Source organism: Oryza brachyantha, chromosome 1, assembly GCF_000231095.2.
Source record: "Oryza brachyantha chromosome 1, ObraRS2, whole genome shotgun sequence".
NCBI classification, from domain to species: domain Eukaryota; kingdom Viridiplantae; phylum Streptophyta; class Magnoliopsida; order Poales; family Poaceae; genus Oryza; species Oryza brachyantha.
The window spans coordinates 23,009,274-23,030,892 of record NC_023163.2 but is presented as its reverse complement, the minus strand read 5'-3'; the positions used below and the strand labels follow the sequence as shown (position 1 = coordinate 23,030,892).

Below are 21,619 nucleotides of genomic sequence, written 5' to 3'. Positions count from 1 at the left end.
GTTTACTCACGGGTAATAAATACCCGCAAGTTTAAATGCACGTCATGACCCAATATTAAATTAGCCTAGTCCAATTAACCAAAACCCTAGTATTTAAACAATCTATATATTTTCCAATACACTATATGAATATGTGATGTCTTAACTATCTAGTGTAAAATACTATATGTAAATTATACAATTTAGATTGTTTTAAACTGTTGCAGGTATATGGGTGACCCGATGGGTAAGGTTTACCCAATTGGGTATAGGTCTGGAGAAATTTTCCTGCCTGTAACGGGTATAGGTATTTTGATGGTACAAATATTTACTGGTGGGTATGAATCTAGGGTACCAATACCGATAGATATTTACCCATCGCCATCCAGTGCATTGCATGATCTGTAGTACTGTATTAATTTTGTCTTATATTAAGTGTATTTCTAAAATTTAAATTTGTTCCACACAGTGTGCATTTAATTTCTCGTGTTGCCACGCTGGGTCCTCATGGCTATCAACCGGTACGTAGAACGGTGGTAGACTGCTGGTAGTGGCTGCAAACTTCTCTCCCTTCGATTTTGGAAGCGGTACACTGGTTGGTGAACGGCGGCAGCGCAGGCAGGCAGGTTGGCCGCAGAAGGCAAGGGGAATGGGACCTCCTCGCTTTCAGCGCCCCCTTTGCCGCGCGCGGAGCCGGCAAAGAGGCGAAAATGCACGTCTCCTCCTACTGGTGTCCGATTTCTCCAGATTGACGATGCTTTGTTTGAGCAGGTACAATACTTGTTTATAAACAAGTCAGCTATAAGTATATTTTAAAAAGATGAGAGAATAGAGAAGGAAGATGGATTACTAATTCGTTAATTTGTAGTGAGCTATACGCGGATTTTAAGACAGAGCATGTATATGACATGTAGAACCATGTATTAATATTTTATAGATAACTATTATATGAATTGACTATTAGATTGACTATAAATAAATTAAAGCCAGTGGTTGGCTATACCGTTGAACTTGCTCTAAGCTACAAGCGTTGCCCGTGATAGCGCCGCGGAGGCGGTGAGGATGCCACTCCTACTGTGCTCCGGTAGGGTTTCAGTCGCCGTGCGTGCACCGTGTATATCATGAGCGAGTGCATCGGAGCGGAGAATGGGCGGAGCGCTAGTTCCGGCGCCTCATGGCTGATCGTATGGGCCAGCGTCCGGCGAGACAGCCAACCACGTGCGACGCGTCCTGCCGCTCGACTAGTCAGTCGAGCCGTGCCTGTCGCTATCCGGCCGGGGAGAATTGATGAGACGAGGGCATCCGATCCCCAAATCATTGCGCGCGATGGCAAATCGCAAATCAAAACCCCCGGTGGTCACCACCCGCCATTGTGATCGACCGCCCTTGGGGCCTACCGTGTCAGTACACGCCAACGTTAACTCGTCCGATCCGGTAGAGTGTACAGCTTAGCTTTACATACGCTCGTGTTGTTTTTACTCTGTTGTTTGAAAGCTAAAATTTAAATTTTTAATCATAAATTTTAAGTTGATTTTAAAGTTTTTTTATACTAATTTTTAGTGTTACCTTTTAGATTACTAAGAATTTATATATAAAAGTTTTATTAACAAACTATTTTTTTACAAATAAACTGTTTGTCACCCATCACCCCACCCCCATAGCGTCCGATCTGGTACACAGTACAGAGTAGTAGGGTTACACCCACCTGCAGTAAGGGAGGGAGGAAATGCAGCTTATGATTGTACGAGTACGCCGCTGGCCGCTGCGCTGCCCTCACTGCGCACCACCATCACGCGATTTTTCAGTTTTTACAGGGCGGATGGCTGCTTTGTGCACGCGAAATTTGCTCCACATCACGTTCCCCGCCGCTGTGTAGCGCGCGCTCGCGCGTCAACGGCAGCTTTAGAAAGACGTACAGGCTACCACGGCCACGGGATGGTTTTGTTAGGGGGTGGGGGGGGGGGGGGGGGGGGGGTTAGGCGGTGTTTAGATTGAGAAAATTTATAGGAAAAGTGTACGTTAAATGTTTGACTGGATGTCAGAAGAGATTTTTAGACACGAATAAAAAACAATTTCATGGCTAGCCTAAAAACCACGAGACGAATCTTTTAAGCCTAATTAATTTGTCATTAGTACATATTGGTTACTGTAGTATTTATGGCTAATCATGGACTAATTATGCTCAAAAGATTCGTCTCAAGATTTCTTTCATAACTGTGCAATTAGTTTTTTAGTTCATCTATGTTTAATGCTTTATTTAAGTGTCCAAAAATTCGATGTGATGTTTTTAGAAAAAAATTGAGAACTAAATAAGGCCTTAGATTGAAATTTTTTTGGGAGAATTGTTACGTCAAATGTTTGACCGGATGTCGGAAGGGGTTTTCGAACACGAATAAAAAAACGAATTTCACAATTAGCCTGGAAACCGCGAGACGAATCTTTTTAGCCTAATTAATCCGTCATTAACATATGTTGGTTACTGTAGCACTTATAGCTAATCATAGACTAATTAGGCTCAAAAGATTTGTCTCAAGATTTCTTCCATAACCGTGCAATTAGTTTTTTTCATCTATATTTAGGCCCCTTTAGTTCCCAAAAATTTTCACCCAAAAACGTCACATCAAATCTTTAGACACCTAAATAAAGTATTAAACATAAATAAATCGAAAAACTAATTACACAGTTATGTGAGAAATTGTGAGACGAATCTTTTGAGCCTAATTAGTACATGATTAGCTATAAGTGCTACAGTAACCCGTATGCGCTAGTAATGGATTAATTAGGCTCAAAAGATTCGTTTCACGGTTTCCACGCCAGCCGTAAATTCGTTTTTTTGTTCGTATCCGAAAATCCCTTCCGATATCCGATCAAACGTCTGACATATCATACAAAAATTTTCATTTCACCGACTAAACACCCCCTTGATGCTGCCTTAAATAAAGTGACCAGTGGTAAGAACCGAGCTGTTGTATTGGAGCACACTGTACTGGCTGCCGTCGCGTCTTATCATCAATCATCTCGAGCTGCTGTTTAACACCAGCTGACGCGGATGACACGACAATCGCGCCAGCGTTCACCAACAAGCCGCCGCCACGGCCACTGTGCGAGCGCGCCACAGTGAATCGCCCTCCCCGCGGCCGCGCGCTTGTGCCAAACCCGATCACTGGCCAGTGACTCGGTCAGGCGATGACGCCGCCGCCCCGAGCCGAGCCGGATCCGCTTCCCCCGTGCCCCGCACTCTCGCGGTCTCGCCTACCTCTCCTGCCCCGGCGACGCGGGCGCGAGCCCCGAAAGCACCGCCCGTTCCTACACCCGGCACGAGGCGAGGCCACTCGCCCACCCACCCTCCTCCAGTCCTCCTCGCCCCCTTCGGTTCTCGCGGCTCTCGCTCGCTTCCCGTGAAATCCTCCAGGGATCCAACCAAAAAGGCGAAATCTCCGAACCATACCGCCATAATTCGCACGCACACGCACCAGGCCAAACCGACGCCACAGGAGGAGACCCCGAATGGCGTAGCGTTTTGCCGGAGCTCTTCTCCTCCTCCTCCCCGCATCTCAGTGGCGCTCCGTGCCGAGCTGCAATGCCGACGCCTGACCGAGCCGGTGCCACGGCGCGGGGTGGCGGGCACCTACGCGGCCACGCGCACCTCACCAACTGCATCCACCTGCGGCACCACCACGCGCACGGGGGAGGAGGGGGAGGCGGAGTGGCGTCGTCGTCGGGGAGGAGGAGGAGTCCCACGTCCGTCGCGTCGGCGGCGCTGATGCGCGACCTCCTCGCGCTGCAGCGCTCGAGGTCGCTCCGTGACCCGTCCACGCGCCGCTCCGTCGAGTCCTCCAAGGTGGCGGCCGACCCGGACGCTGACACTGAAGAAGACGACGCCGATCTCCCCCCGAAGTCCCGACGCAGCGCTTCGACGACCGGGGCGCTCAAGACGCTCCTCGACCAGCTCGCTGAGAACCCCCAACCGAAGCTCGCTCGCCGCCCGCGGCGCCGCTTCAAACGTGGTGCTGGCCGCCGCGCTGGCACCGCGAGTAAGGTCCCAGATCGCTCGGCAGCCGCCGCCGCGGCGCTCTCCGTCAACTCCAGCTCCCAGGAGGCCGTATGCGGCAACAAATACCTCTTCCGCGACGGCGAGGACGACCACGAGGAGCTGCAGCAGCATGTGCCGCAGGACTCGCGCAACGTCTGCGGCATTCCATGGAACTGGTCGCGCCTCCACCACCGCGGCAAGTCTATTCTTGACATGGCTGGCCGCAGCCTCGCGTGCGGCCTATCCGATCCCAAGTCAGCGGCGGGGCGCAAATCCGAAGCCGCCGCCGCCGCCTCGCGTAGCCACTTCAACGGGTCGCACTCGCTTTTCCCTGTTAAGTCCGAGAGGCTGGCCTCCTCGACTAGCTCGGACTCCGACGCGTTGCCTCTGCTTGTCGAGGCGGCCGTTTCCGGTACGCGTAATGGCGGCATCGGTGGGAGCTACTCCGGCGAGCTTGGAATTTTCTCCAACCAGACCAGCGAGATGGACTCCGACCTCCTGTCGGAGGGGCGGTCGGGGCAGAAGTCTCGTGGCTCGCAGCACGGCCGCGGACGGCACCGGAGCCTGACGCAGAAGTTTGCACCGAAGACCTTCAAGGACGTGGTCGGGCAGAGTTTGGTAGTGCAGGCGCTGTCGAACGCCGTCCTGAGGAGGAAGATTGGGCTGGTATACGTCTTCTACGGCCCGCACGGTACAGGGAAGACGTCGTGCGCGCGCGTCTTCGCCAAGGCGCTCAACTGCCACTCCCCCGAGCACCCAAGGCCCTGTGACTCGTGCTCTTCGTGCATCGCACAAAATCTCGGCAAGAGCAGGAGTGTGATGGAGATTGGGCCCGTCGGCAACATCGACATGGACGGCATTGTTGATGTCCTCGACAATGTAATGCTTTCACCGGCGCCATCGCACTACAGGGTGTTCATATTTGATGACTGCGATACACTGCCAGCCGACACTTGGAGCGTAATCTCGAAAGTAGTGGACCGGGCGCCTCGCCGCCTGGTGTTCATCCTCGTCACTCCCAACCTTGACCTTCCTCATATAATACTATCGAGATGTCAGAAGTTCTTCTTTCCCAAATTGAAGGAGTGCGACATTGTTAACACTTTGCAATGGATTTCAACCAGCGAAAGTTTAGATGTTGATAGGGATGCAATGAAGTTAATTGCATCCCGTTCAGATGGATCATTGAGGGATGCAGAGATGACTCTTGATCAGCTGAGTTTGCTGGGGCAGAGGATTTCCCTATCTCTTGTCCAAGAACTTGTAAGACATTTCTCGAGCTTAATATTGCTCCCATAGCTTTTTTTTTTTTTTGCAAACCAAATTATACGTTTGTATCTACTGTCTATCTCAGTACCATCTGGGTAGGAATAGAAAATATCAGCTATCCCCCTCCGTTCCATATTGCAAGTCATGTTAGTTTTATCCTAAGTTAAAATTCTCTAATTTTGTCTTGAGTTCATAGGAAAAATGCATCATTATCTATAATGTCAAATTAGTTTCATTAAATCTATCATGAAATATGTCTTGATAGTGTATTTTTTTGTTATTGTATATGTTGGTGTATTTTTTAATAAATTTGGTCAAAGTTTGAGAAGTTTGATTTGGAACAAAACTAAAATGACTTACAATATAGAACAGAGGGAGTAATTATGTTGGCCGGGGGCTGTGCATTGGCAGCTTTGTGTAACTACAAATGCAATTAGCTGCAATTATAAGTAGTTTCACAGGAAAAACACTTTCAGTTGGTAAACGTTTCACAAACTGACACTTTAAGGAGAATGCAACTAAATGTGTAGTTTTCTGAAACAGTTTGAAACTACTTTTGTTTGATAGTTGTTGCATATGATGTGTTGTATGCAAATTCGGCTGCCACATATAGTAGATAAGGACAGCCACAGGGGAGTAGTTAGAATATCGGTATGCGTTGAACCTTATCCTGTTAGTATAAACGTAGTACTTTCCTTCCTTTTTCACTGAACATGTGTTTTCAAGTCTTGCTAGGGATATATCTAAGTTTTCCCTCTAAAGAAGGGAACATAGCTAAAGAATTACTGTCGTTATCAAGCCATGCTTTCATTTTCTATTACATTTTTCACAACAATAAACCGTCAATTTCTCGGTCACTGTAACAGGTTGGTCTGGTGTCTGATGATAAACTGGTAGATTTGCTTGATTTGGCTCTTTCTGCTGACACTGTAAATACAGTGAAGACTCTACGTGACATTACAGAAACTGGGGTTGAGCCTTTGGCACTAATGTCTCAACTTGCCACAATAATTACTGACATCCTTGCTGGTTCTTATACATTTACACGGGAAAAACTACGAAGAAAGTTCTTCAAACGTCCAACCTGTAAGCAACATTTCCATTAACCAGTGGATAGTTCAACATCTATATTGTTGAGTTTTTTCATCGTGCATATGATTGTCAAATTGCATCTAGCTATGCCCTTGTTCTCTTACAATAGAGATTTTGTATTCGTATAGTCATTGTATTTGTGTACTAATTTCAGTGTCCAAAGATGATATGGAAAAACTACGCCAGGCTTTGAAAACACTATCTGAAGCTGAAAAGCAGTTGAGGGTCTCTAATGACAAGACAACCTGGCTTACAGCTGCTCTGCTTCAGCTTGCTCCTGACAAACAGTATGTACTGCCAAGTTCATCAACAAGTACAAGTTTAAACCATGGTGTGTTAGCCGGTTCCTTTCCCGATAGGGATATGGCAAAACACTCAGCTCTTGAGCATAATGGTAATGTGGCAAGCACTTCTTATGGGGAAAGGAGACCTGTTGAACATACAGGAAATAGGCATTTCTTATCAACCATTGCTCCCAGAGCAAATGTAGAATCTAGAAATAGTAAAATCGAGAATGAACTGATTTGGCATGCTGTACTTGAGAGTATTCAGTCAGATACACTGAGAAAAATGATGGCTAAAGAGGGAAGGCTAAGCTCCGTCAGTCTAGGCACAGGTAAGAATCTCCACCTGGCTTCAAATTAAGTTTTTAAAGAGTACGTCGTGCAGTAAGTTTGCTACCTGAGATTGGTTCTCTTGTTGCTCTAGATATATACTATTGATTTAGCACTTACAAAACACAGAGAGAATTATCATGCCACATGAGTCACGCATGCTGTTAAATTTCGTAACCAGGAAGTAAGCCAGCTGTTTATGTTTTAGTATTGGTTTTTAGGTAATGTTTTTCGGTTTGTTGAAGTTAGTTTCAATACTCATGGAAAGAACACATCTATGGTAATTAACTTCAATATTTCCTCTCAACAAAGTTCAAAACTTCAGTTATTGGGTTGATAAAATCATTTTATTTTATAGTCCACACATCTCTTTTTATAAGTCAAAGTATATGAATGGAATTAGTGATTTATAGAGTATTTATAGCTTCTAGTTGTTTTAGTGTGGAAGTCCTATTTATATAGCACACATTTGCCAGTGGAACTTTCATTTAGTAAGTCGTGACCACACCTAGATATGTGTACACCTTCATATCTTAGGATACTTAGGGTTAAGCTTTCTTTTGAACTGCCCTTTTTTTTTCCTGACATTAGATTCTTTATTCCTACAGCACCAACAGTGCAACTAATATTCAGCTCACGTGTCAACAAGTCCAAAGCTGAAAACTTTCGAGGACAAATTCTGCAGGCATTTGAGTCTGTTCTGCGTTCTGCTATAATTCTTGAAATCCGATATGAATCAAAGAATGATGTGAGAGCCAGTCGTGCTTCACCTATATTATCTCACGGGGAGAATGTGTATTCCAACATGGCATTAAGGGGATCCTCCACTAAACATAGTCCAATCTCTTCTGGAGGTGAGAATCTACGTAGGAGGCTCAAAAAAGACAGAGCAAACTCTAGTAAGACCAGATGGATGCAATCTGATCCTCATATATTGACAGAAGGAGAAATCATTGAGGTTGGGCCTTCACACATGCATTGGCATGATGAAGCAAACAATGATGTGCGTGATGTAACTCAAAGAAGAAAGGACAATGCATGGGAAGAAGAATCTTTGACATCACCAAATAGCATGTCTAATCAAGGAAGAAGAAATGGGAATAAACAGCGTCGACAGAACAGTATAGTCAAAGGAAAGGTATCTCTTGCTCATGTTATTGGTAAGGCAGAAGCTTGTTCTCAGCGAGGAGGCTGGTCTAGACAAAAAGCTTTGTCAATTGCAGAAAAGCTCGAACAAGAGAATTTGTAAGTAATGTTATCTCATGACAGACCTTTACACCTATGCATTGTAGGAAAAGAACATCACAAGTAACTATCTACAATATTATACCTTGATTCACAAGTGTATTAGGCACAGCATCCAGTTAGTATTTTTATCACAAACATTAAGCCATTAAGACACTGCCTTTTTGAGAACGCATCTGTCCATTCAAAATTACTATGTTACATATTTCCAATTTGCTTGCTTATTTGTGCACAGGAGATTGGAACCTAGATCAAGGAGTATACTTTGTTGGAGAACTTCAAGGACTCGACGGAAGGTAAATATGTCTGTTTGTGCTATGTCGTAATCTGTGTCCCCACAAAATTTTATGCTACTGGGTCTTGAATATGACATGGAACATTGCATTTCCCTTCTGACTATTCATTAGCATATATTGGTTTGAGTAAAAATCATTTGTGCATGTGGAATTATAGAGATGTACTATGGGCAGTTTGTGTTTTCAATAGATGGTTTCTAGAATCTGAATACATCAAAAGCTATCAGTAAGCCCCTAAACGCCCTTTTGAACTGACCATGTGGAGTTCAATAATGTCATTTCACATGTTGGAAGTGATGTTGGTTCACTTGGAGCCCTGTTTTGGCACTATATTGTCGATGATTTTGTAACTCGTAACTGTTCTTCCCCAATCTTAATGAAATTGGCTGGCCTCCTTCGGCCGGCTTGGCAAATTTAAGTGTTATTTTCTTTAGATGAGCATACTTTCTTAACTGGAACTCAAAATGGAAAGTAAAAGGAATCAAGCTGAGTCCTGAATTTAAAAGGTTGACCTCTTGCATTCACGATGGACTTCCCACAGACAATCAAATTAACAAGCGGGATTTTCTTTTGGGGCATCTGATTGATATGACCGTAGATTTGAAGTGAACATTCTGTGCTCTTGTTTCATAGTGGTGAGAACATAGGATAGTTGAGCACAGAAATGGTGTTCACCATGTGTGCGTGTGATGGATTGGTGGAAGAGTTTGTGAATCCTGATTAAATTACAGTTATGTTTCTGCATGGTAGTTTGTCTTATCAGCTACTCATGGAATCATTTCTCTGCAGCTATCTTCGTTGAGGGTCAGGAGTGGAAGGTCAAGAGCTGTATCAAGGCTTATCTTATGTGGAAGATGCATCTCCACAAGATCTCCGAGATAGAAACATTAGAAGTGATAGATGTTATAAGCAGTTACTTCAGCCTCCATAATTTATTCACTCTGTACCTTTAGGCCATAACTGTGTCAGTTCGTAGGTTGTTCGCTAGTCTGTATATTGTTCGGCATCTTTAAGAATGATAGGAATGGCATAGCAATTCTTTTCTGTCAAATATTCTTTGTAGTTTTTCAAAGGCATGCTAAATCTGTATTTTGGAAGCATTGTTAATAAAGTTTATTTGGTCTACAATATACAGTTCATTGTATATTAGGTCTCGTTTTTTTTCAAGGCTCTATTTAATCTAATATTTTGAATTTCGATGCCTTCAATGTTCAGCTTCGGACGTGACTTGCGCCAGATAAATAAAAGAAACAGAGAACCCATCGGCTGAGCCGTTTGTATTTGCCCGTGGCATTCGCCCAACGTGCATGTTTCCCACTTCTCAGCGGTGTTATCAAAATTGCCGTGTAGGAGTATCCACTCTACACAGCTGAGTAGAGTGGGAAAAGGGTATGACAATCCAAACAATACACGTGAAAATTGCGCCCATCTGAATATCGTGCATTTATTCAGAGTCTAGGTATCAGTATGTCCTTGTCATTCAACTGTAGCTTATTGAACAAATAAAAAGAAAATTACAGGCACCTTTCCCGCCTCTCATACATGTTTAGACAGACAATTTCTCCATCAACCTTGTCCTCGAGACCACGACAAGAATTCAGTCAATCACGAGGCAGCCGCCAGAATCGTGCAGGAGGTGAGTCTACCATCTACTTTACCACCAGAGCAAAAAATAGCTCCAAACCCTCCTCCACAGCAGCCGACTGAATCCCCACAATAACCCAAGTAAAACTTTTGCAATGAGTCACCTAACATGAAGAATACAGCTTGCGCATGCCCTATGACATAGTATATTAGATTGTTCAGCATAGAATTATAAAAAACAAATGCAATTATGCATCAGATACTGTGAGTCTGGCAACACAAAAGTTCACCCAAATTTGCAGAAAAACTTAATTCACAGTTATGTGCAACAAGTTAAAGCAAACTTTAGAATGTACCCAGACCAACCTGAAGATATACTAGAGGTTTCATTTGCTCATAGTGGACGACAGGTAGAAGTTCCAAAAAATAGAACAAGAGGACATGAAGGCAACACGAGCAGACAAAGGAACCATCCTGGTAGAGGAATCAAATACTAGGATCAGAATCAGTTACTTTGATGAGATGGAAAGAAATTAGCAATTAAATTTGTCCATTCAATAAAACATTGAAATGCACAATAACGATGAGCCAACTATGAAGAAAAAAGTTTGAAGGGACTATACCAGAAGTTAATGATCGAAACAGGAATCCAAAATCTAAACCCTGCAATTTCAGAACAAAGTGAGAAATGCCATAATATCAGTTATCTTTGTGCACAAGCTCCTTTAATAATGTATTCAGTCAGAATGCCTACCGAAAAGAAGTGTAGGAAGGGCATCGTTCTGATATTTAGATGGCAGTTCTGACAGTTTCCCAGACCATAAGTTATTCCAGGCAAAAATTATACCAATAACACAAGGACCAAGCACAATCTGGTTCAATATGACCTGCGACAACAGCAAAACGAAAATGGGAACTGGTCTATTGTGAGACAAAATACTTAAAAAGCGTTATTATGTTACATGGAGGAAACAAAGCTCACCTTAGTGGATAGATTAACAAACGTTGGCTTGGGCATACACTGATCAAGGAACTGGTACCATGCGTGTGACCCCGGACCATAAAGAATAAATCCATACGAAGCCATACGAAGGGCGCGTAGCCAATCATGGTTCATCAATATGTCCGGCAGAAAACCCTGAAAGGAGGACCTCTACAGATGTCAGAATGACAGACTTCACAATGTGAAACAAAACAATCGGTTGAACTCAACATTTAAGTCGACTTTCATCAACTCAAGTACTCAACTATTTCTGGTTTCAGTTGATTTCTATGTATACAAGACTATCACCACTAGCAAGCCTGTGCCTAGGTTTAAACAACAGCATAATTTCATTTTTTATCTATGTTTCCAAGAAAAATATGCTAGGGTTTAGAACAGACCTTGCTGTCGGGTTCGGGGCCGCGGAGGCGGCGGTCCACGATTCGGCGGTGGACCTGCGCGAGTGTGTCTCCTGTAAGCGTGAGCGAGGCGGCGGTCACGGCCTGCGTGAACGGGAAGTCCATGGGCCAGCCACGGCTTTGTCCGATGGACTCCGACGACGACGAGAGCGGCTCCGGCGGGGGCCCGCGGCGACGGCCGCGCGGGTCCGGGTTCCGGCGGCCGCGGCGGCGGGGGTCTGGTTTGCGGCGGAGGGACGGGAGGTTCCACCACCACTCGCCGCCGCTCCCGATGGCCTTCATCTCCGCGCCGCGACGAACGCGGCGGCGGCGAGGAGGAGTGGGGGAAGCGCGCGGAGTTCCTGAGGCGAGCAGCACGGTGTGGTTAGATACGGGGCTTGCGGAGGGGATGCTCCAACAGTTTGAGCGGCTCCGAATCCTCTGGGCCGCGTGTCGCTGCACTTCGGGCCCACATGTCCAAAAACCCTTTTCGTAAATTGTAACCAAACCAAAAGAGAATTTCTGGACAGTTCGTCCATGGCCACGACTGTCGCCTTCGAATATTCAAATTATTCAAAACCAAATCTCAGTCTTATTTTTTTTCGCTATTAAAAGTATCCCCGGATGTCAGACTTAATAGTACGCTCTCGAAGTTCGAATTGCCTCCTCTGAACACGTTGGGCCGTTTATAAAAACTTTTGGGCCTTGCTGGGTTCATAAAGCTTTCGTCTTGACTACGAAAGTAGATCCTGACTTCTTTATTGTTAGTGAGCAGTACATAGCAGTACATGCTGTTGTGAGCAGTACATTCAGCAATACTATTAAACTGCTGCATCTAGCAAGCTCACTGTAGGAGCTTCGGGGACAGATGTGACAGTGTATGTAGCAAGTAGCAAGTCCATAATCTCATTCCATGTAAACCAGCTGACAATGGATTAACCGGCTAACACCTGATACTGCCACTGTTTTTGAAGTGTCAGGCTAAAGGGCAAGATCAGGTGAGGGCGTATCACGTATGGATCTAAGCAAGCTACCAGCCACACAGATTGCGGCGTGAACTGCTGTCAGACATGCAGCCTGTCCACCTCCCAATATCGTCTCTTGCAGTCTCGTTTTCTATGGAACTAAACAGCTGTTTCCACGTTGTTATCCAAGCGAGGCTGGCCATGATGGGCCAGCAGCAACATCTCCCAGATAACTTAATCGGTTTGGTTGAGCTCTTAGTTTGTCAAAACGACCGAGTTTAATTTGTGCATATATGGAGGGCAGAGCGCTGCATGATGGCGTGATGATGCGCCCCATAATTGAGACCGCAGTGGGAACAAGTCAAGACCCATGAGATGATGACAACATCCGAGGATTAAAGAAAGGTAAGACTGAAAACGATGGTGACGCGATACCTGAACTGATCAACTATAGAATAATAATAATGTATAGTAGTCGCTTAATATATGCACGACGATCAAATGCACAATCTGTCTCTAGCTAGTCCAGCCTTTTAGAGTTTTTGCAGCAGTACAGCTTTCTGTACTTAATTATTATTTGTCGAACACCACAATTGGACGAACGCGGTTAGGACTGTCAATCAGGAAACTCCCCTGGAATATCTCTGACATGACACTCTGAGTTACATCCAGCCTTCAAGCATTTTCAACCCAATGACTAGGATGGTATTCATAACATTAATTAAGTTATCATCTAGGATGAAATATGATGTGACAAGTAAATAAATGAGGAAAGAGAATAAAACCATGTCTCGCATAAGACATGGTTTCTACACAACATTTAAGATATCATGTGAGATAAGTAGCATTAAATTGAAGTATGGAATAGTGGTGTTTGCATTGGAAGAATAGTGTCTAGTACTGGTTTTTTGATGATATGGAGTTTATGGAAACTATATCTAATGTTATGGGTTAGGAATGCCCTGAGTGTTTAAGATGAAGAGATATGGCCCATAACATCAAAAGTCAGAAGAATTAGTCATTATTTTTTTTAAAAAAAAAACGTATATAGGGTGTATAACATCTGCCATTCCTAACAGATCCAATCAAATATCTTTGTTTCTCCTCCAAGCAAAAGAAACCATGAACATTTAGTCCTGCCCAGAATTACCAAGAAATTTAATTACTGGTTCTGTACGATTCTATCTCGACTGTCTAGCGAAAAAATCAACTGCGAATCAAGAACCGTGATTCTTCAATTATCCTTGTTAGAAACGGCAGGGACAGCAAGTATAGTAGTCGATCCTCGCCAACCACTCCAACGCAAATATGAACACTACTCTCTGCTCCACATTAAACAAACGTGCTACTACTCGTCTACTACTTGCCTACGAGAGGAAGCAATAATCAAGCGGCTGATGCTTGATAGATTAGACTGCGCACTGTTGATCACACAGCCATGCATGGGATAGTTGGGGAGGCGTCGCCGTCACACGCTCGTAATATTCTCTCCCAAACCCGGCCTCGTTTTCTTTAATCTCCCCGTCGAAACGCAGCGTGCGCGGCCACAAACCCACGTCCGATCTCGCATTCGCGCGCGCGCGCACGAACCGAACCCCGCTACCGCTGCTACCACAGCGTCACGACGACACACATGACACGCGCGCCCCTCATCTCCAGTTTCTTTATATCCCGTGGCGTACGCCTCGTTTGTCGTAGCTGGCGCTGGTGACGACATCCATCCCAAGAACCGCCTGCTCGATCCCTTCACGGCGGACAGATCACGCCGGCGGCCGACCGGTCGATCGGTCGCGTCGTTCTTGTGTGTACATGGACGGTGAGTGGAGCGACGGGGCTGTGACGTCGTCGCCGACGATGTCCGGCGGCGGGGTGCAGAAGGCCGGGGAGGGCGTCGTTGTTGCTGCGGTGGATTGCCCCGGGTCGCCGGTGTCACCGTCACCAGCCGCTCAACGGTCGGCGGCGGGGGCGGCGGCGTCGCCTAGTGGGAGGCCGAGGCGGTCGGCGCAGAAGCGGGTGGTGACCGTGCCGCTGGCCGACGTGAGCGGGCCGCGGCCGAAGGGCGTCGGGGAGGGCAACACGCCGACCGACTCGTGGGCGTGGCGGAAGTACGGGCAGAAGCCCATCAAAGGCTCACCTTTCCCAAGGTAATCCTCGTGATCCCCTGGAGTCGTGCCATTCTTGTGCAGCCAGCACGGCGTAATTGATGAGAGTTTCGGCATGCATGGACATGGAGGAGTTTTCGTGCTGATCTTGGCTTGGGCTTCGTGGTCGATGAGCAGGGCTTACTACCGGTGCAGCAGCTCGAAGGGGTGCCCGGCGAGGAAGCAGGTGGAGAGGAGCCGGGCCGACCCGGAAACGGTGATCGTCACCTACTCCTTCGAGCACAACCACTCCGCCATGGCGCCGAGGGCGCAGAACCGACAGGCCGCGGCGCCGCAGAAGCCCAAGGCGCCGACCTGCCGTCCGCCGGAGCCAGTGTTAGAACCTGAGGAAACGCACCACGGCATCCCCGCCGGACCTGCTGCCGGCGGTGGCCCGGCGGCCATCGAGGTGCGCGATGAGTTCCGGTGGCTCTACGACGTCGTGTCCGTCACCTCGTCAACCTCGCCCTCCGACATCGACGCGGCCGACGATATGCAGCTATACGATCAGCCGATGTTCTTCGGCGGCGCTGTCGTCGACACGGCCGCGGTCCTCCCCGACGAGTTTGGCGACGCCGTCGGCGGGTTAGGCGGGGAGGTGCTAGGCGAGGAGGAGGCGATGTTCGAGGGGCTCGGCGAGCTGCCGGAGTGCGCCATGGTGTTCCGGCGGCACGCCGGCGATGGGCTGGCGATGGCAGGAGGGGTTAAGGTTGAGCAGCCGGCGGAGAGCACTGCCATGACATGATGCCTGACAGACAGGTGGGCCCGGTCCGGCCTCCAATAAGACCAGACAAGCTCTTGTAGTTTTTGGCCTCCTGTTCACTTGCCAATTGTCGGTTAGTATTTTTTCCCCTCCTTGTTTTGTTTTTGTTTTTTACAATAGCACACAGAAATATTCGATATAGTATGAGTACTATTGGACAGTGTTGATTGGAGGAAGAATTGAGAGAGACAAGTCATCTTGTCAATGGTTTGGTTGAAGATTTTTGTTTTCTCCTTTGGCACCATCAATGGATACATACATAAATAAATATCAGAGAAAAAAATACATAAGAATTGGAACTCCATCTTTTGCTCTACAAACTTTGCCGATGTCTTTGTCATGTTGCGAAAATGGATAACATTGAATTGTTCATGAATCATGACCGCAGGAAAAAAAAAAGGTTTAATTCACCTATCGATTTCGTGTCAGACCCAAATTCTGAACAATGCCTTCATCTGCAATAAAAAGGGTGTCCTGTTCATAGTCTGACAGAATATCATGTTATGAATTGCAGCGACAAATGAATCGAAGATACTGTAGTTTTATTATGCTTCTGTTGATCTGTACTCCTAATGGTCATTCATATATATCCTTTGCCTCAACTTTTCTTGCGGTTTGGCTTGTTGCAGCAGCGAACACTTGACAGCATATCGCGTATACTTATCGTTTGACCCCCTCTTCCAATGTGCTCACATGCTAATTTAATTTGCTTCACCAGAAAGAAAATCGCGAAGTACGATCCACTTGCACGAGGGAATTAACAATCCCAAGTAAACGCTCTACAGCTAATCAAGCTACTGTCAGACCAAGTGGTACGAATGGTATTTTTCTTCCCAAGGGCAGGTTGATGCTAGTACTGCAGTTCGTAGGACGCTCAACTGTGACCGTGAGATTCGTACTCCTGACCGATTTCGATCCGTAGGACACGGAAATTAAAGGTCCAGTGGGTTATACTTATAAGCTAAAATTTAAATTTTTTATCTTAAATTTAAAATAGGTTTTAGAATTTTTTATTATATTTTTTCTCAGCTTTTACTTTAGATCGTTAAGAATATATTACTATAAATCATTTTTATAAATATGTCATTTGTATTTTTTGTTAAAAAAGTCAAACAATCACCCCTAAAATAAGAGGGTCTTCCCAAACCTTTGAATTGGCACCATGGATCGGTAATTCGGTATACATATTTAGCGCAGGCTGAGTTCCATGAAAGATTTCATTATCTAAAAAAGTATTTAGCACAGATAAAATGTGAAAAACATTAGGCATCAATTGCAAGCATTTAGTATATGCTATTACAAACAATTATTGAGATGCAAGTATGTGTATTAGTACAACAATGCACATGCAACCAGGGTTTTAAAATTTCCGGAATGCTGAAAATTTTAAACCACCCGGTCACGAAGCTATTTCACGCAAAAATCGTTTCTGTTGGGGGTGATTTTCCCAACAGCTGGGCCCTGCAGATGCTAGCAACATATTGAGTGTCCGCACAAGTCTTTCCAGGCAGACAATTTGACAATCATACTTATTTATACCGAAGTCGGTTGAGAAGTGCATGTATTAGTACCTCTGTCTCCGAATATAAGGATTCATCTGTTCTTTAGGATAGATTAAGGCTAAAAAGACTGTGATATCACTTAATAAATGATGAATTGATGAGGTGAAAAGGTAGGTGGTGATAAGTATTAATATAAATAAAGTTAGAAATCCTTATATTTTAGTATATGATTTAAATCCCTGAATTGCTTACATTTTGAAACAAGGGGAGTAATCAATATTCTAAATATCACTGAAAAAGGTTAATTTTATCCTTGAGCGAGTTGGCCGGTCGTCCAATCGTGACGCCGTGACGCACCGCTACCATGCGATTCCTCCGCCGCGCTGCGTCCAGCCGCTCCTCTTGGACTCGATCGCAAGAGCAACGATGTATTCTAGAATAACACATGGTTTGATTGGCCTCCTTTGCTGGGTGCTGCCGTTTTAACTAGGATTTTTTTTAAGATACACTTCCATAATTATGAGTCATCCGTTATTTTAGATCTATCGGATCTGTTTTTTTTATACTACCTAGTAGCAAAATTTATGGAGGTAAAATTTAAACTAAAATATATAACATTACAACAAATTGTATATTATTTTATATTAAAATAGATGAATTACTAAATATATCTTATCAAAATTTCAAATAAAATTTTTAATATACTTATAAAAGTATATGGTTAGATCTAAATTTTACTATATTAGTATTCTTCTTCTCGAAGGTCTCGTAACAATGCCCCTCAACTAAGATTGTTTGTTAATAGTAACATCCAAGCTTACCAAATCAAATATTACCTGAGATGTGCTGAGACTAAAAGCATGCCAAGAAAAAACAAAGACGTGCGAGGAAGGGACGGCGGGGTGGATGAACGAGACAGAGACCAGCATAGTGCGGATGAGCAAGACGCACGGTGGACGTAGATCGATTGAACATCTGGGTGCGAAACGACCAGATCGAGAAGACCGAGTAACTACCTTAAAGAAGAAATTGCCCCTCCTCAATGACTTTTAGCCTGTTAATTACCTTCTAATCAGCACGGTATGCCAACCAAGCAGATGAACTACCGCCCTCCTCCTAGACCCGAAGAGTTGCAGCCCAGGGAGAAGGATTCTACGGCGATCCATAAGACAAGCGGTGACTGCATGCGGCCACAAAGATCCCGGATGCGCGTCAAGGAGGGAGCGGCGGCACCAGTGGCAGTGGCAGGAGGAGAGCAGCTGTGGCTGCGAGGAGCTCATGGACATGTGTCAGGATCAGTGCGGTGCTCGCCGTTGCCGATGCCTCACCCAAGCGAATAAGCGATGGCCCAGCCATGAAGGTGCATATCAGGTCAGGTCATGGGCTCATGCTGTTGGTTGCTCGGTCAAGTGAAAGACTCATCGTAACCCCATATTAGTTCAGAATCTCTTTTTGCCAGGGAAGATTAGTTAAGAATCTTGTTGGAATGTTGTAAGTCAATTTCTTCATTTTTACTCTATCCATGAGTAAAAGATTTATCTCTGGTTTGGATAAAAATTTGCTGACTTTTTAGCCTGTGTTTGCACAATTCCAGTACCAGTGTAGCGAAGTTTCTAAACTTTCATACCATAACTGTGTGAGTAGCAATAGTACAGTATCATCTACCCTTGTTTTACTTTTACATCTGTAATCTGCAATTATGTATTCTATGGGGTGACCAACACCGATTATCTCTAACAAAATATTTGAAGATATAGCATGTGGTCATCATGTGGAATTGAGGGTGAGAGAGCAAATGCTATACAGCTCCCTGGAAATAATTAGACTATACATGATTTCAATTTGGGTTAGGTAGTACTGCTGGATAAAAATTTTCATTTGACTGTGTTCTCACTCCTTGTTGGACACTGCCTCTGGAAGTTTGAATGTAGGAGGCTTGTCTGCACCTTTCCTCGAGTATTCTCTCCACCTCCTTGCTGCCGCCGCTGCTCGCTTTGCTCTCTCCCTTGCTTCCTCTTCTGCTCATTGTTAATGTGTTGGCAGGAGCGTTAAGACGGGTACGTGGATGTGAATCCAAATGGTACGAGTATGATAGATTTACCATTCTTTCGATATCTTGTTGGTGCTCCCCAAACATCACTCCATGAGCTCTTCTTACTAGAATCATCTTGGCTCACACGTCTTCTGACCTTTTCCTGCGAGACATACACAGGTTCAGAAAGCCAAGCAGTTTATGGTCCTAAAACTTTAAACTGGAAAGTGTGACAGAAGAAAATGAATCGACTATCGAACAGAGAAATTATACCAAGACTTTTGCCTGTCTTTTCTCCCATCGTGTACTTGCCTGACAAACAGAAAAACCAACAGACCTAATTAAGGAGTTATGAAAAATGGTGGCTCAAACTTCAGAAAACTCGTCCTGTATTGAACTACTACTACTACTACTACTGTATTTACATGTGTAAACTTTAGTGCCGGGTGCAACTAAAAATTATGAACCATGCTTTTGGGGTGAACTTGCATCATATTTCGAACTGAAAATGTGGAATAACAAAATATTGCAAGAAATGGGCTCATCCAGTAAGAAATTACCATCCGAAACACATCAACGGAACTTCCCATCCCGGCAAGCATCAAACCAACCTGCTCAAATGGAAAGAATTTTAATAGACTTTTTGTAAGGTAGTACAATTTGGTAGTTCGAAATAGAGCAATTTACCATCCTTAAGAAATGACTGGGTTGTAAAATTTGGTAATCCTAAGTACTTTATATCTGGAGTTACCAAAATTTCAAGTATAAATTTTGGTATCTATAAAGGTATTTCCTTAAGGATGGTAAATTTGCCCTTCGAAATAACAAATCGATGAACTACTGTCTGATAGACACGAGAATATTTGAAGTGTCTCTGATGTTTTCCTTACGTTCACTCTCTCTACTCTTCGCATTTCATCCTCGAGGAGTGAAAGCTGTGCAGCTGATGTCCAATGGATGCAGTCTACTGGACTGCATATCAGAAATCCAGAACAATAAATATTAGTTTGTATATAAATTGGGATAGCACATAAATTTGTTTCAAAATTTACATGTTTTCAGTTTGTAGATAACTAATAAATTGGGTAAACTGATGTTGCAATTGGAAATTTGACAATCTCACCATGTGTCTATAGCTTCTTGAATTAGATCGACCTTCCCTGATTGGCAGTAAACTCTTGCCCGTCCATAATCTTCCTCAATTTCGAAGACCTTAGAACAGACATTAGCACAGTTTTTACATCCTGTATAAATGTCAGAATTAGAAGCCAATAACTACCTAAGAATATATGGTCTAAGATAAGCATCTGTCAGTTACAGTCGTTACTACCTATGCAGCTAAACTCATCGACAAACACATGATCCCTGGGTGCACTGTCATCCAAGAAGGGGTTGGTTGCTGTTGCGGCATATCCATGAATCTCATCATACACCGCTCGCTGGATGGGATCGGTAAGCACCTGCACGCCCCTTGCTCATGTTAACTTATCACAGATATTTGAAAAACAAACAGAATGATAAATAAACGAGCATTTTTGCCTTTTGAGAAGGTACCATGAGATACCACTGTTTTCTATGTAAAAATTGATACCTTCTAGTATCTAAGATACCAAGAGGTATTAAATTTTACGTAAAAAATAATGGTACCTCCTAGTACCTTCTTAAGGATAGCAAAATTGCTCTAAATAAACATTATCCAGAGCCCAGGTTACCGTGTAAACTTCATTGATGAACATGCAGAAATTCGTCACATCGGGGTCATTCCCACTGAGATCAGGATGGCATGCTTTCATGCAATTGTAGTACGCTTTCTTGATCTGCTGGGGTGTTGCATCCGGCATCTGAAAGCATGAAACGATAAATTCAAATCTCGGTATTCTACAGCTCTGTGAATATTGAATAATGCAAGATATGGAGTACCATCTACCTTTTCTTTTTTTTTAACCATTCCATAGGATAGAAAATAAAATAGAGAACAGTTTCATATACTCCTAGTTAGTATTGGTTTAATGCACAGAAAATGGAAACCCACACTTTCTTTCTCAGATAATAATGGAAATTCACACTTACAACGCCAAGAACGGCGTAGTAATCTTCGGCGACGCCGCCTCCGGAGCTCGGGGACTCCGCCGCCACCGCAGAAACAGTCAGAACTCTCCTCCCGGACGTCCGCCGTCTCCAGTGGCAGTCTCTCCTCCTCCCGGCCCCGGAGAACCTTGTGATAGCCCATCGCCGGGCACTGCCAGCGCAGGGGGTGGGCGTGGAGGGGCAATGGAACTTCGCCACCGAGTCGGCGAGCAGCGGTGGCGAAAGGAGAGGAGCCATCGGATGGGAAGCGGCGTACCTTCTTCGATCGGGCTCCGGCGAGGGAGAGAGGGGGAGCAGGACGAGGTGAATCCAGTTGGATCCCGTGGGGTAATGCGGGTTGCTCTGCTTTTTTGGTGCGTTTTCTTGGCGGACTCTGATTATTTTGGTTTTTCTGGGCCACTCCTCTTCCCCGATTTTTCTCGTTTGTTCCTCTTTGCAACTTGAACTTTATAATATTTCGTATTTACATGTAGGCCCTTGAGTGTTTTCTCCTCGTGCCTTGAACTTCAGTTTGGCATCACATAACAATCAGGCTTTACAATTTCGGTAAAATTGTGGAATTTAAGGGTTTCAGGCCGGTTTGAGTCAATTTAAAGGGTGTTAGCATCACGGGTACAATGCTTTCCCGATACCACC

General features: G+C 44.8%; 4 protein-coding genes and 1 pseudogene across 4 annotated transcripts; 3 read left to right on the top strand and 2 right to left on the bottom strand.

Moving 5' to 3' along the window:
- The first annotated feature begins 3,336 nt into the window (after nt 1-3,336).
- Nucleotides 3,337-9,690, top strand: LOC102701870 (protein STICHEL-like 4). Its single transcript, XM_006644597.3, has 6 exons — nt 3,337-5,275; nt 6,148-6,367; nt 6,528-6,989; nt 7,596-8,232; nt 8,468-8,528; nt 9,318-9,690. Exons 1-6 carry the CDS (start codon nt 3,560-3,562, stop codon nt 9,408-9,410), a joined length of 3,189 nt encoding a protein of 1,062 aa, XP_006644660.2. The 5' UTR covers nt 3,337-3,559; the 3' UTR covers nt 9,411-9,690.
- Nucleotides 9,691-9,947: 257 nt separating this feature from the next.
- Nucleotides 9,948-11,901, bottom strand: LOC102701323 (protein Mpv17). The gene is made up of 6 exons (XM_040526504.1): nt 11,496-11,901; nt 11,095-11,250; nt 10,867-10,999; nt 10,736-10,775; nt 10,479-10,586; nt 9,948-10,306 (listed from the first exon to the last, which is right to left on the bottom strand). Exons 1-5 carry the CDS (start codon nt 11,793-11,795, stop codon nt 10,499-10,501), a joined length of 717 nt encoding a protein of 238 aa, XP_040382438.1. The 5' UTR covers nt 11,796-11,901; the 3' UTR covers nt 9,948-10,306; nt 10,479-10,498.
- Nucleotides 11,902-14,187: 2,286 nt separating this feature from the next.
- On the top strand, nt 14,188-15,676 carry LOC102701591 (probable WRKY transcription factor 65). Its single transcript, XM_040530007.1, has 2 exons — nt 14,188-14,601; nt 14,737-15,676. The coding sequence occupies exons 1-2, from the start codon at nt 14,267-14,269 to the stop codon at nt 15,341-15,343; spliced, it is 942 nt and encodes a 313-aa protein (XP_040385941.1). The 5' UTR covers nt 14,188-14,266; the 3' UTR covers nt 15,344-15,676.
- Nucleotides 15,677-17,736: 2,060 nt separating this feature from the next.
- Nucleotides 17,737-18,402, top strand: LOC107304159 (annotated as a pseudogene).
- Nucleotides 18,403-18,475: 73 nt separating this feature from the next.
- LOC102701311 (chaperone protein dnaJ C76, chloroplastic) lies at nt 18,476-21,339 on the bottom strand. Its single transcript, XM_006644596.3, has 9 exons — nt 20,966-21,339; nt 20,608-20,736; nt 20,226-20,355; nt 20,019-20,139; nt 19,786-19,867; nt 19,456-19,506; nt 19,169-19,207; nt 18,965-19,058; nt 18,476-18,881 (listed from the first exon to the last, which is right to left on the bottom strand). The coding sequence occupies exons 1-9, from the start codon at nt 21,218-21,220 to the stop codon at nt 18,754-18,756; spliced, it is 1,029 nt and encodes a 342-aa protein (XP_006644659.1). The 5' UTR covers nt 21,221-21,339; the 3' UTR covers nt 18,476-18,753.
- Nucleotides 21,340-21,619: the final 280 nt, after the last annotated feature.